The 14,508-nt window shown below is 35.6% G+C and overlaps 1 protein-coding gene across 1 annotated transcript in view; it reads right to left on the bottom strand.

The window, feature by feature from the left end:
- Positions 1–14,508, bottom strand: part of LOC105361239 (bicaudal D-related protein homolog) — a 55,950-nt gene that overhangs the window by 39,553 nt on the left and 1,889 nt on the right. The window contains exon 2 of the mRNA XM_011498349.1: positions 10,495–10,861. Coding sequence (XP_011496651.1) covers positions 10,495–10,734 — 240 coding nt within the window. The 5' untranslated portion in view covers positions 10,735–10,861. The remainder of the gene's footprint in view (positions 1–10,494; positions 10,862–14,508) is intronic.

Here is a 14,508-nt window from a genome sequence, read left to right on the forward strand (position 1 = left end):
AAAAAAGATATATATATATATATATATATATATATATATATATATATATATATATATATATATAAGAGTTTTTCTTAGGAAATATTTTGTTTTCAAACTGTAAACAAATTCCAGTATGGCTACGTTGAAGGCTGAAAAACCATTAAAAACAAGCCGACACCGTGAAGACTTATAACAAAGAGCTTAAAAGGTGAAGTGAAATATCTAGTGCTATTCAAAAAATTTCCCAGCTCCCAGAGCTCCACTACAAGTGTGTAAATCCGTAAATATACGAACACGTGTGCGCGCACACAGACAAAACATATACAGAGAGAGAGAGAGAGAGAGAGAGAGAGAGAGAGAGAGAGAGAGGCGGGCAGAGGCAGACAGACTGTATAACGCCGATGCAACTGTAAATGAACGTGAATATTATTCACGACCATAAGTAAAACAGGAATGCAAAATCCCACACGAATACTGAATTGCCTTATTAGTTGCGTCAAACTACGTACACATTATACTTTGCCTAATTAATTTCTAAGATACCTGCCCTCTTACGGATGTTCTAAACTAATTTTGTGCCCCGTAAGCGCTCGTTACTAATAAAATCATTAAGACTAATTTCTGTTAAAACGTAAAACTGCCATAATCAATCGATTATTCGTCGCTTTTAAACATTCTGCGGTGTAAGTCGTTAAAATGAGAAAGGCGCATCCATCGTATTTTAGTTGATCCGAGTGGTGATAAGTGTAATTTTCAAATGTCTTCACAATCCTAGTCGCCTTGTAATTATAATACTCAATTTTAATGGGCCATTAATGTTCGTCGCACGAATGATTATAAACGAATGCATCAATCGATTAATTACGTAAGTGCTTAAAAACGACACTCGCCGAGACTTATTGTTAGCTAAAATAGAGATGGAAGTGCTGAGAGATTTTCACTTGTATCGATTAACAACTATTCATCATCCTCGCAAGAGAAATAATTTCGAAATGATATAAAAAAAAAAAAAAAAAAAAAAAAAAAAAAAAAAAAAATTTATGGCGACGACGACGACAACAATGAAACCGATATAAGCGTAATAAGCGAGCAAATGAGTAAACGAATATACGTGAAAATTTAGTATTTATCGTTTTATGGCAATTATATCGGTAGAGTCGAGGGGCACACAGAAGTAAATGCCCCAATATCTCATAATCTCGTTTAGTTTCTAATTTAAAGCAGATGTGCATATCCGTTAACAAAAATGCATCATCGGAGCGCGTGCCCCGTTACGGTGCAGCATCGGCATCCATCCGAATGCCGACTTCCGGGCATTGGAAAGGAGCTTTCATTTGCCTGAGAGACGAGAGCGATTCGGTGAACGCGGGGAAGACGCGGATCTACCGATCGCATCTACCTCCCGCTATTATAATTGCTCGGGTATCCTGGCAAATGTCAATGCGCGTGCGTCGCGGTGATTGGTGTAGAAAGTGCGGGAACAAGCTTCCTCGGCTCGTTGTCTCAGCCCTAGGGAACAATGGCGCAATTCCGTAAACTCGGCAACAATTCCGGGATTCCTCGGGTCCCGCCCGAAAAGCCCCGGGTGGAAAAGGCACGTGGGACCGGTTGCGCAACATTGCCACGACGAGTCGTCTCGGCTTATAGCGAGGCGGAGCGATGCCGGAACTGTTTTTACCACAGATCCCTTCCACTAGTTAATTGCGCATCCATTTTCATGGAGTCTCGAAATTCACTCGAGTCATTGCACCCGAAGTGAAATAATATGTGTGCCAGAGGATTTTTATGGTAGAAGGAGGCGTGGGCGTATGATCGTACGTCGAAGGGGACCGACTTAGGGCAAGGGATAATTTGAGGGCGATCGAAGTTAGACGATGACAATAGTAAGATCGTTCTTATGGAAAAGTTCATCGCTTTCATGAAATTCCGGGACATTTTTATTGGACACGCTTGTTTGTTTGCTTATTTGTTTAAGCGCGTATGTAGATTAAGAGGATATTGGACATATAAACATATAGTTTACTCGATGACAAGGCCTGTCTTTTATAGCGCATGAGGAGACGTGATGATTTTTATTAATCGTTCTGCAAACACATGACGTTTCTGTTTCATTGATTCAACCTGACATTCTCTTGGAATGAATATTTCATTATAATAAACACAAACTTTTACGAAATATGCTCTAACGTATCTGAATAGTTACAAGGAAATAAAAATACAATCGAATTGACAATAATAGATAAGTCGATCCATTGAAGAATAATCATTATATTTGCAAGCGAGGTAATAATTTAGACAATAATTTAACAATAATTTATGACTCGGAGAACAATTCATAATCAATACACATATTACACATTGATATACTACGCAATTATAGCGCGTGAGAACGATTTAACAATAGTTTCGAGTATCTATAACTAATAATAAATGTTTCATTAGCATTTTGCTTTTTGTTGTTGGTAATGTATCAAATAGTACTTTTATCATATTAAGAATCATATAAGCAAAAAAAAGAAAAAAACCGCTAATAGTACGAAATAGAAAGAAATAGAAGAATAGATTGTTATATTAATAGCATTATTAATATATTAATAATGTCTAACGGGTTATTATTGTTGTTGTTGTTGTTGTTGTTCTTCTTCTTCTTCTTCTTCTTCTTCTTCTACTTCTTGATATGTTTAATAATCAGTAAGAAGTTCCGAAATGTAAGTGAATGTAGTATATAAACACAATCTGTTTCCATTAGTAGAGTAAATTTTCTTACCCTTTATCTCCTCTAATTATTAAAGTGTTAATAATTTTTAATTTGTTACATTGCCGCTGATTAAGTACGAAGAAAAAATTAAAATATTTTAAAGTTATTAAAAACTAGCGTATATCAATAGTATATCAAGTTAAAAAAATTTCTATAAACATGGAAGTATTATAATGAATAAATCTTATGATAGAATAATAGCGTCAGGCATATTGTAAATAAGCTTATCGATTAGTTTTCTCTTCCTAAATCGCTCGTGCTTTTCCCCTCTTATACTTTTTAATCGTCTATTTCGTAAAGAAGGCCTAAGTATATCATCAGTGCAACGTGAGGCAGTCAATCATAAAGCTCTGAACATTCGTTTTATTCAATTAGAGCTCCGTTACGCCGCTATTGTCGTGCGCGCAGCGATTTCCTTTTTCCAAAAATATGCGCTCGCTCGCTCCTTCCTTACAAAAGAAATTGCACATCCATGTAGGTAGACCCAATGTACGTAAGTTTCGAAAACGATAATCCAATAACGCGAGCAAGTTGTTCAGGAGATCCTTTAATATTGTGAATTAGTAAATTGACTATGACCAATTTGAATTAGAGCCGCCCTTTCTTAATCGCGCACCTTAACTTTTTGCCCTTCGTAGTACTCAATTTTCCGACTGCATCACTGGATGGCGCAATAAGGAAAGGGTCTAGCGTAACAATACGGCATTACATAAGAAAGCAATGGTTTTCGTACCTCTCTCAATTACCCAAGGAAAATTACTTCCAATAATGGCGGCAGTCCCGGCCGCCCAATTTTAAAGAGCTAATTGGATTTCTCTTCGTTCGGAGGAGAACGAAGAGAGGAGATATTGCTGAAATTAGCGTCACGAGCGCAACGAATGGAGTTATACTTTCGTTTCTTATGTGAAGAACGGCCGTAGAAGAGGAAGAGGAAAGGATGGGGGGGGGGGGATCGGGAGGAAGGGAAGGACTATTGCGAGGTAGCGTCTTGCCGTGAGATGCCTGTCGCAACACTGATTTCTATCTACGTCATACATTTTTTTTTTCTTTCATTTTCTCTGTCGATCTTTGTTTCGCGATTCCGCGCTTGAAGAAACAGTCACTTTTGCACGGCTATTCTTTTATTCATAATTTAATGTTTGCTCGTCTATTGCCTTTTCTTCGTCTCTCCCTTTCCTTTTTTTCTTTATTTTGTTCTTGTTTTGAAAAACTAATCACTGACTACACGAACGGTGAATTGATTATTTTTCTATTAACGGGGAAGGCAGCGCAAACCATTATTATAAACAATTTGTCGAACAGTTAGAAGAACTTTTATGGCATTGTAGAGCTTAGCGATTTAGGCAATTTTACAATTATACATGAAACACTCGGTGGTGCTAAGACAGTTATACTATGTGAATGCGAAGGTCTTGAAAAAACAACTTTATAGATATTTATACAAGAAATGGATGAATTTGGAGTCGTTACTACATTGTTTAGTCAAAATGATTTTTTTTTCTACTCCAATGAACACAATTAAACCGATACTTATATAAATAAGATAAATACGACTTTCCCTACCTTCGGGTTATGCCCGATTATAAAGATAAAAATATACTTTAAGTGTCTTTTTAAAAGAAATATGAGATTATTAAAGGTTTTTATTAATTTCCCAAGAATCTCAACATTTTTACTGTAATTAGTCACGGCATTACAACTAAATCTCTGTTTTATAGCGCTATTTATACTTCTTGGGCTTTGAGACTAAAAAACCATTTTTTTTCTCTTCTTTTAGCAAACAAGATTCAATTTTTCATAATTTAAAATGATAATGATGTCTTATGCACTAAGTAAACAATAGTCACACGACATTTTTTTTACTTATTCCATGGAAAAAAAAAAAAAAAAAAAAAATTACAAATAAATTATTTCTGCATCTGATAACAATGATTTTCCGGTTAAGACACTGTGAAAGTGTTTTTTCTTTGCACTTGACCTCTTTGCAACCATTCATCCCATATATCGGAAAAATTCATTTATATTATATATTATATTATACTTTTTTTCATTAAATTAACAGCGATGGAAATTTTCTTTACCATTGATAAAAAAAAAAAAAAAAGATACGAACATAACTAATTCGAGTAATTCTTCAAGTTACTTTATTACATATTCATAATTCAATTAAAATTTAATGAATTGAAAAATTAGATTAGAAAAATGACACTATAATACACCGATTCATTTTAACTATTTAATGTTGAGTATATTTGAATTTTAATTAAAATTAAATTAAAAAAAAAAACAAAAGGATTTACACGCGCACGCGCGCACACACACACGTGTGCTTGTATTTTAAAATATAAACATTGTATTATAATCGTGTATACCTAACTAAGTTTTAGTAACAAAAAACGTAATTTAGAAATACGATAAAAATTTAGTTTTATAAATTGACTTTCTTTATTTAGAAATATCTATCCATGTCAGCAATAAAACTCATTATTTATTGTAAATGTGCACATGCCTTTTTTATTATAACAATAGAACTAGTAGAATCAATTTCATCAGTAAATACATCATTCGCCCAAACATATCTTTAAATTATTTATGATTTTCAAGATACGATACGCTTATAATGTATGGGACATTTGTCAATAGAATTGGATAAATAAAATAGGATTTTTAACGACTTCAATTTAAAAAAAATATGTTCTTTATAATTGTGTGATAGCTAGTCAATAACGAATTAGCATACGTTTCAATTAATAATACAGATAAATAAATGGTAAAATAAAATGATTTGGAAGATTATTTGAAATTGTCGATGAAAGACCGAGCAAATAGTTTATCCAACATAAATTAATTAATAAAAATGGAGTTCATTATAGTACGGGGAATCGGAAGTTTTATTGCATACTAATAGAGAGGTACGGAGATGACACTTATATCGCTCGTAAATAACGAAGACTGAGTATTTCCGGGACACGGTCTCTCGACCAGTTATCCTTGCACCGTAATGAAAACTCCTACCTAAGCTTATTCGAGGCTTCGGGGCTGTAAGAAAAGGTAATTGTAGCGACGCTCCTAACAGTTATAAAGACAAATATAAAACAATTACAAAAACAAATATTAAACAATAACGTACAAATTATAATATTCTCCGAGGATTGAGACGAAACGCGACAATCGCATAAACGTTATTATCCACGAGTTCCCGAATTCTTAACAAACGAAGCAGAAAATGTCCGAAAGGATACATTATTCTTAACCTGAACAACTGAGTGAACAACAAGGGGTAAAGGTGGTAAAGCTTCGATCGTCGCGAGAGTAAAAGGTCGTTGCATAAATTGCAATTAGAATCGATTATAAATTGATAATAGGGAGTCCCTGGCTGATAGGGACACAGACCAGCTCCATCAAGGTCCCGAAGAAAAGGCAAAATTATAGCCGAAGGAGACGTATAAGCGCACAAGGAGGCATATATTCGCGAAGCGTGATGCCGGGTATTGTGTTGAGCGCTCGCGCATGAGCGAGCGAGCAAGAAGGAAAACAGAGAGATAGATAGAGTGAGAGAGAGAGAGAGATAGAGAGAGAGAGAGAGAGAGAAAGATAAAGAGAGAGAGAGAGAGAGAGAGAGAGAGAGAGAGATGGAGATGGAGTGAGTGGGGTGGAGCGCGGGTTCTATGTACAAGTTGCTTAAGTAAGTGGCTTATTTCCACGCTTTCGTGACTTTCCTCCTCGTGGCGCTTGACGAATGGACGAGTAAGGCCAGAACGAACCTAGTGCGCGTGACCATGAAGCGTACACGCACGGGAATCCTTTTCTTTTTCGCGGCATTTTGTCGGCGCGCCTTGTTTACTCGTTCGAATTGCGATCGTTAATGCGCCGTAATTGTACGCGCTCGCAATAACATTTCGTTTTTGCTTTTTCTTCTCGTCTCGATAGCAGCGATAAATTTTTCCAAGCGGTAACTCGAGCACCTTTTGCGCCATCTTTGCCATTCAAGCGCACACATTTATTTTGCGATTTCACCTAACATATTATTGCTTATTGCGATTATATTTCAATACAATAGCTGGTAAAAATGTAGGAAAAGTATTAATATTAGGCGAATATTGAATTATATATTAGAAAGCGAGAATGGGAAATGATAGGTTTAAAGGAAATGCACATGACAGAGAATAGCTACAGAGCAACACCCCGATGACTTATTTCACTTCTTAATCACTAAAAATAAATGACTATTTTCTCTTTACTTACTGAGAAAATGCCGAAGCAAATATCCTACTTGTAATTCAATAAGCTCTTGTTTTTTAGTGGCGGTTCCTAATCTTTATTTCCTTTATTCTATATGATAATTTATTGTTCAATTCCTATCGTATTATTGATAACAAAATTTTTGAAAACAAAAACATAGTAGAAGGATTTTTGTTAAAACGTTAAAGAATATATAATCAAAAATTTATTTCAATTAACATATAATTATAAATTTTAACGCCTATATATATATATATATATATATATATATATATATATATTGTAATTAAATAATCATTAAACACTAATAAATTATATTATACAAGTTATTAAAGTGTGAACGAAAATGGTTGAGTATATTATAAGCTGCCAATAGTTTTGATAATGTATAATGATTTTTTCCTCTGGATTTTTTGATACTGTGACTGGTTAAGATCGTAATTTGGCAATGGCAGTAAATGCATAAAATTAAATCAAACGACACTACGCTTGCATTAGCTGTATATTTCACTCGAATAATAATACTACAGAGAGCATAAACAACAATTGGATGATCGAGCCAAAGCTGAAAACCGAGCAGCAGCACTCCCCGATGCAAATCCCAGAGTGAGCGAAACGGCGAAACAGCCATCGCCATCGAGCACGAGCGCATCCCATTTAATTACAATTAGTAAGAGACGCATAATCGTACGAGGGGCTTCTTGACTAAAACGTGAAAATGTCATGGAGCGTGCGAACGCGATCGACGTCCAAAGCCGCTTTTCTCAACTTTTCATGGCTAGGAACAGATCGTGATGGCCCCCACCCCTCTCACCCACCATAGGTTCGGACGCACGCAAAGCAGACTGAATCCGATTAGGAGTTGCTTTGCGCGAAACCGTACCACGACGCACCGGATAAGCCCGCGGCTCAGCATACGAAGCCGATTCCACAGCACGCGACATCGATCGCCATCCTCTCGACGGTCATGTACAGCCGAGGCCTTTTGTCGCTATTGATTTTCCACGTGCGTGGAGGACTCTACCCTTGATGCCCGGGCAACTTTTCCTTCGCTATCGGCCAGTTAGTTGTTCGATTTATCGTCGGGCGAGTCGATGGCGAATACGAATGAACCGATACGGATCCAATAGACATCGAAGCATTATTCATACTTTCCTCTAAAGCAAATAATTGATCATTACTTAATCGGCACCGCCTATGTTTATTACATATTTATTACAGCGCGAGTTACATTAATTCGTGCTTTATTGCAGTATCGCCCATTGCGATAATATTGCATTCGAGGACTGGATGTACGAGCCAAATTATAAAAAAGTTATTATGAAAAATGAAAGAATTTTAGTCGAACACTCTACCGTTTACAGATATTGCATTGTTTTCCATCTTAGAAAGGCAAGTCATTTTTTTTATTTTTTTTTTATTTTGGTGAATGTAATTGTGACGTTTTTAAGATAATCCGTTAGAAATATCTCAGAAACAGTTAGACGATTAAAATCGACAAATCATACTGCTTTAACAGTTCATTTGGTTGAAAACAGTTTGTAGCCCGAAAAATTTCTTACGTTAAAAATATTCTATATATTTGAAATTGTAATTCTTCTTATTATTATTATTATTATTATTATTATTATTATTATTATTATTATTATTATTATTATTATTATCGTTATCATTATCATTATCATTATCATTATCATTATTTAAGACAATCAAACGCCGTGTATTTATATTATTAAATAAATCGTGCTTCCTTAAATTAATATATTTAAAGCGCAATTAAACAGTATAACGTTTAATACTATTTCCAGCAAATGTATAAATTACTCGCTACTTTTCAAAAACACTTTAATTACCTTGATAATCCGTGAATCACTGCACTACACAATAAGACTCGTGCAGATGTAAATTTTATCAATTAAACAGACATTGTATGTCAGTGTTACTTTATAACTATAATTTTATCATATGCTTGTTCTAATAGATCCACATACAGAAAAATGTGTCTTTCACTTGCGTCATGTTATTACACATTTTTCCGCACTTAACAAATGTGTTTCATTCGTATTGAAAAACGTTAATTGGTCCGATACAATTTCATAATCCATGAAAGCACCAATGGCTTACTCCGAAGATTTTCACTTTTACAATGCCGATCGCAATATTAGATAATGAGTGTTCTGATTTCGACGTTATTACTATATAGCGAAATCTCGACCAACTATGTACATTTATATTTTTTTTTACCTTCAAGCGCACAACTAGAAAGATTATAGAGACGTTACTTATTATATTTGTCCATGTCTACGGGAACTTTCATTGCTTGTTTTACGATTCATTTTGCAGAATAACACTGTAACAATTTGTTCCAACAATTACTGTTTTCATTCCTCGAGCTTTTATCAGACCGTTAAAAACAACGAAGACCAACGTATAATTTATTAATTTTTCCCCCCTTCATTGATAATGCATTTTAAAAATATATTACAAATGCTGCTTCCAATCTTCAAAAAGTACGGCAAAAAAAAACAAAATTCCTAACCATCATTAAAAGTTTAATGGATTATCTTATTGGCTTTATAGCGCGTTTCACATATTTATTATGCACATATTTTTAAATTAGTAAATTATTATTTAAACAATGTCGCCTCCGATAATGCATCATTTACTTAGTATGGTATTTCATGAATAAATAATATTTAATAATGAAATCAAACTTATAAGTTCGCTAATTTTCTTCATTTTATGTCTCTCTTAACCATAAATGCCTATTCCCGATATTATATAGCAATAACGAGAGCTTAGCGCTCATTTCTAAGGAAATTCATTTTTTCTATTATAATTATCAAAAAAAAAAAGATTTTCATTACCGTAAGAAATAAATCGAGCATTCGAGGGAAATTTTACTTACCTTTCGAGTAATTTTATCGCAAATATGATACCAAGTCTAAGGTAGCCATTTTCATGAGACTGGTTACAAGTTGTGGCATGTATGTATGTATGTAACAGTGTGTGAAACTACATTCTTATAATCTCTTATAATGTAGAAATTCCCGAATGCCAGATTATGATGACGCAGGGTGCAGAGAACAATTATGAAATGTAGAGAGAAATTTTTTTCTATGAGTCACTACGAAATACTTAAATAAATAAACAAACACACACACGCGTATATATATATATATATATATATATATACCTTTTTTTCTTCTTTTTTTTTGAGGAAACAATCAACCTAATCCGTGTGAATGACAAGTATATATAAATTATATGCTAGTCTTAGGCAAAGTTAAGAATGAAAGAGAATGCAATTCCAACATATTAATGACTAAGCCGAAAATATCGAGTGAATTTCAAAAACATTGCATATGATGGATAATTAAGCGAGAGTTCATTTAATTTCCATTTGTTTAGTGAGCATGCGCGCGCGTTGATTTCGCATTAGGAAGTAGTAACAGCAGCTGCTGCTACTGCTGCTGGTGATAAATGACGATATAATATGGCAAAACGCTTACCTCGACTTTGCTGGCGTAGTTCTCGGCGAGGGCCTCGCTCTGTCTCGTGAGCTCCTGGTTGCGCTCGAGTAGGGCCTTGCCGAGTTCAGCCGCGAGGACGAGGTCGCGCTCGCGCTGCTTCAGGAGCTCACCGGGTTCTTCGGTACCATCCTCGTAGCTCGTGCCGCGCGTCTGCAGGCTGGATATCATGTCCTCGAGAGCGTAGGGCTCGTAACGGCCCTCGGATTTCCGCGGCAGCATGGTGCCACCTATGATGTGCGGTTTCCTGGGCTCGGGTGCCGCCGTTATCTGCCGGGTCGCCACGTGGGCGCGACCGCGTGGCGCGCGCGATACGCCGCCATTGGGGCACGGCGCGGCCCCACGTTCCCTGGAACGGACAATGAGCCGATCGCTCGAGATTAAATTTGATCCTGAATGGCGATAACGAATTGGAAAATTCGTAGAAAATTAAATAAGGCTGGGAAGTGGAGCTGGTAAAGACGATGAAATTGGATTTCAGATTCGAACTATAATTTTACGGTATTATGCGAACGGCCAAATCGTAATTGCTAATTATTTCATAATCTAATTTCATGTCGTGTATTATAGCTTTAGCTAGAGAGATAAGCTTTTCAAATTAAAGTAAATGTGTCGTTATGATACGTACGCGTCTAAGTGCCGTAAGGAACACAAGCTTTCAAACTAAATCGATAATTACTATGCAATAAGTAATAGTTCTCCGGAATAATCGAGCTAAAACTGAATATTTATTGAAAAACAAGAAGAAGAAGAAGAAGAAGAAGAAGAAGAAGAAGAAGAAGAAAAAGAAGATAGAAAGAAAAACAACAACGACAACCTACCAATTCTATAAATTGCAAGCTTTTCCTGGTAAAATGCTGTATTGACAAATCACAAAACTATTCGCGCACCAAGGAAGCGCTAGAAAAATGAGAAAGACATCTAAACACGCATGGCACGAGAGATATTTCACATGTAAATGAATACATAAGAGCTGCACACCTACCGACGCGTTCCCCGAAAAAATCGTCGCATACCAAGCGCACGCATAAACACAAAGTCATCGTGCACAATAGAACCTTACCAATCCAAGCTTAGATCCGTGTCTCGAGTAACTGAAAATTGTCGCCCCCCCGCCGCCCCAAGGTGTGACAATTGCCAAATAAAGTAAGGCACATTAGCATTAATACGCTTGTGGAGTGATATTTAGAGGGAGAAGAGAGGAGAGAGAACGATTACGAATCATCGTGACTGGTTTATCCACTTGCATAAGAGACACAGGGTACGGCGGTACTCGCGATATCCCGAGATGAGATTGTCTCGAGTTTTAGTATTATCGAGGGGATGGCCCACGGGGACTGCCAAGGGCCCGCTCGAGCCAATGAAAAGCGTCGCCCTCGAATCTGCGTAAGCTCACGTGATCCAACGGTCGTCCATCGATATAATAGATATCAGGTGCTTGTCGACAACAAAGAATGTACTCGAATAAGATGCGAGAACCGATTGCGTAGATCTCTTATTGCACGGGGAAACGACAAAATGCGTTAAAAGATAAAAGTCTATCTTCCATTGTTGATTTATTTTCCGAAAATACGTATTGGATCGAATTGGCTGGAGTGCTCCGCAATATCTAGTTTTAATGGAATTGCCACTGTCGCCGGTTATTTATATCACTTCTTCTTTTCTACATTAATAAATTAGAGATAAGTATGCGAGGGTACTAGATTTTAAATAGCACATCAAAGATTACCGCACTATTGAAGTAGATTTTTTCTACGAGTTCCAAAATTCGCCGACTTCCAATCAAATATATAAAGCGCACGCGAAAAGAAGATGGCGTTTGTTACAACACGTGACATTAATCGACCTTAATATTAAACTTTATAACCCTTCTCTACATATTGATATTTTTTCATTTACATGACATCGATAATACACACACTTGGCAAGCATTCGCGCGCGCGCGCGCGCGCACACACAAATTTCTTTTCAAATACTTATTCCGTCCTATCAATATTCTTTTAATACGTTTGATTGTCATATAAAACAAAGCAGATAACCCCAAATTGCGGTTTAAACTGCTAGATGAAACAAATTGTAGAAGAAAAAAATTTCAAAGTATAATTATGAATGAAAAACATAAGCTGAAATGATAATATACGTTTGAAATGTGATGTAGAATCAATATGATACGCGAATTTATTAATAAAGTAATGCAAGCTCTCGGGGTTGGGGGAGGGGAGGAGGGGGAGGGGGGGATAATGGATCGTGCCAGTAAAAATTCAATTTTATATAAGATGTTTAAATAAAACGTATATATACAATGAAATAAAGAAAATATTTTCATTACAGAAGCAATTTACGATTTAATGCCCGAAAATTCTCCAATGTACAAATATTTGAATACATACGATTCAAGATCATTTGAATTCCGATTTTTGGTTTTATCGTGACATTTCATTTTGTTAATCAATTATTTTCAAAATTACATAGTTTAATATTAATATATTTGCATAATTATCTACATTTTTACATCTACAATGGTAATTACTTAAACATAATTACGAATTCGTTGGTAATTAATATTGAACATATTTTTCTTGTAAAACATTTTCGATATTTTATTATTTTTCTGAATCATAAATCACAAAGCCGTATATGTCAGGACAAATCGCTTATTCTTATATAAAAGCATTCATACGTAACAAAAAAAAAAAAAAAAAAAAAAAAAAAAAAATACCTTTTTGTTATTGCGATTGGAAATTTCTTAAATAATTTCAAATTATATGTCGATTTTAATAATAAACATTTAGTTGTTAAAATTAGTTTAAAACTTAATGCTCGGCCTGTATGAGAACAAATAGAGTCTTAAATATGATTCATTAGTAATGTAATTGTTTTGACGAATAATTTTATTTATATTTATAACACGGCAAAGTATCTACATTATAAACATTAAAATAAGCAAATTAGAAAGGATAATCGAGATGATGACTCGATGATGAAAGCAATTTTTATAAATATAAATATTTGTACGAATATTTTCTTGAGCAAATGCTGGAAGTAAGAATAGATTGAATTACTGATAAATTTATTCGCTTAAATTGATTGACCCATCGATTAAATATTTAATCATATATCATTTCACCGATGGCCATTGCATGTATACGCGAATGCATTTAATTCATTGTAAAATGCATATTCCGCGTTTGATGATTTTCATTTAATTTGTTTATGAGTAAAATTTTTTTGTTCTTCTCTTCGCCTTTCTTTTCTTATTGCTTTTTTGTTTTTATAAGGCAAGAAAACATTCGTTACTAATCATAAGGCATTTTTTTATCATGACTTTGTGTGCTTCCGATACAAATGTCCGAGTCTTTGAGTTTTCGCGAGAATATTGAAACCTTATGCATCTGTACACTTTTGAGTTTTTTGATTTTGTTTTTATTTTTTAAATCTATGTCCCGTACACTCTGGTCAAATACTTCAAAATGAAAATATATGTTTACGGTGCTGCGCAAAGTGCAGCGAGACCCACGAGACCCCACAACACCCTCCGAATTGCAAAAGCCTGAAGAACGAATATATTAACTATAAACGAAGTGAAAAAACAGGAGTTCGGTTAAATCTTGCAAAGGAAACGCGATTCACTGACCGTAGAATCGGCGCATCGCGAAACATTCCGCAGACGCGAGTTATAAGACAGCGGTCGGAGGGAGGGTAAAAGCAGCACGTCCGGCTAATACGAACGACAATGTAGAAGACGTAGGATCGACGAAAAGTGTCTTCGGTCCCTGGAATATCGCGTTCCCGCTAGAGTTATCGTACGCGTAATGGGCTCTCACGACTTGTTCCTTCCCATTTTTATGCCTGGCACTTCGTTGCCCCGATTGCACCTTGAGCATCGAGCAGATGATGCGCCAGTTGCTGACGTCAATTTTATGATGGTGGTGGTAGTGGTGGTGCTAACGTTAGGGGGGATGGTACCGGCAGGATACGGAGACCCGTTGGCGAACG

Source organism: Ceratosolen solmsi, unplaced genomic scaffold (assembly GCF_000503995.2).
Source record: "Ceratosolen solmsi marchali unplaced genomic scaffold, CerSol_1.0 scaffold30, whole genome shotgun sequence".
Taxonomy (NCBI): domain Eukaryota; kingdom Metazoa; phylum Arthropoda; class Insecta; order Hymenoptera; family Agaonidae; genus Ceratosolen; species Ceratosolen solmsi.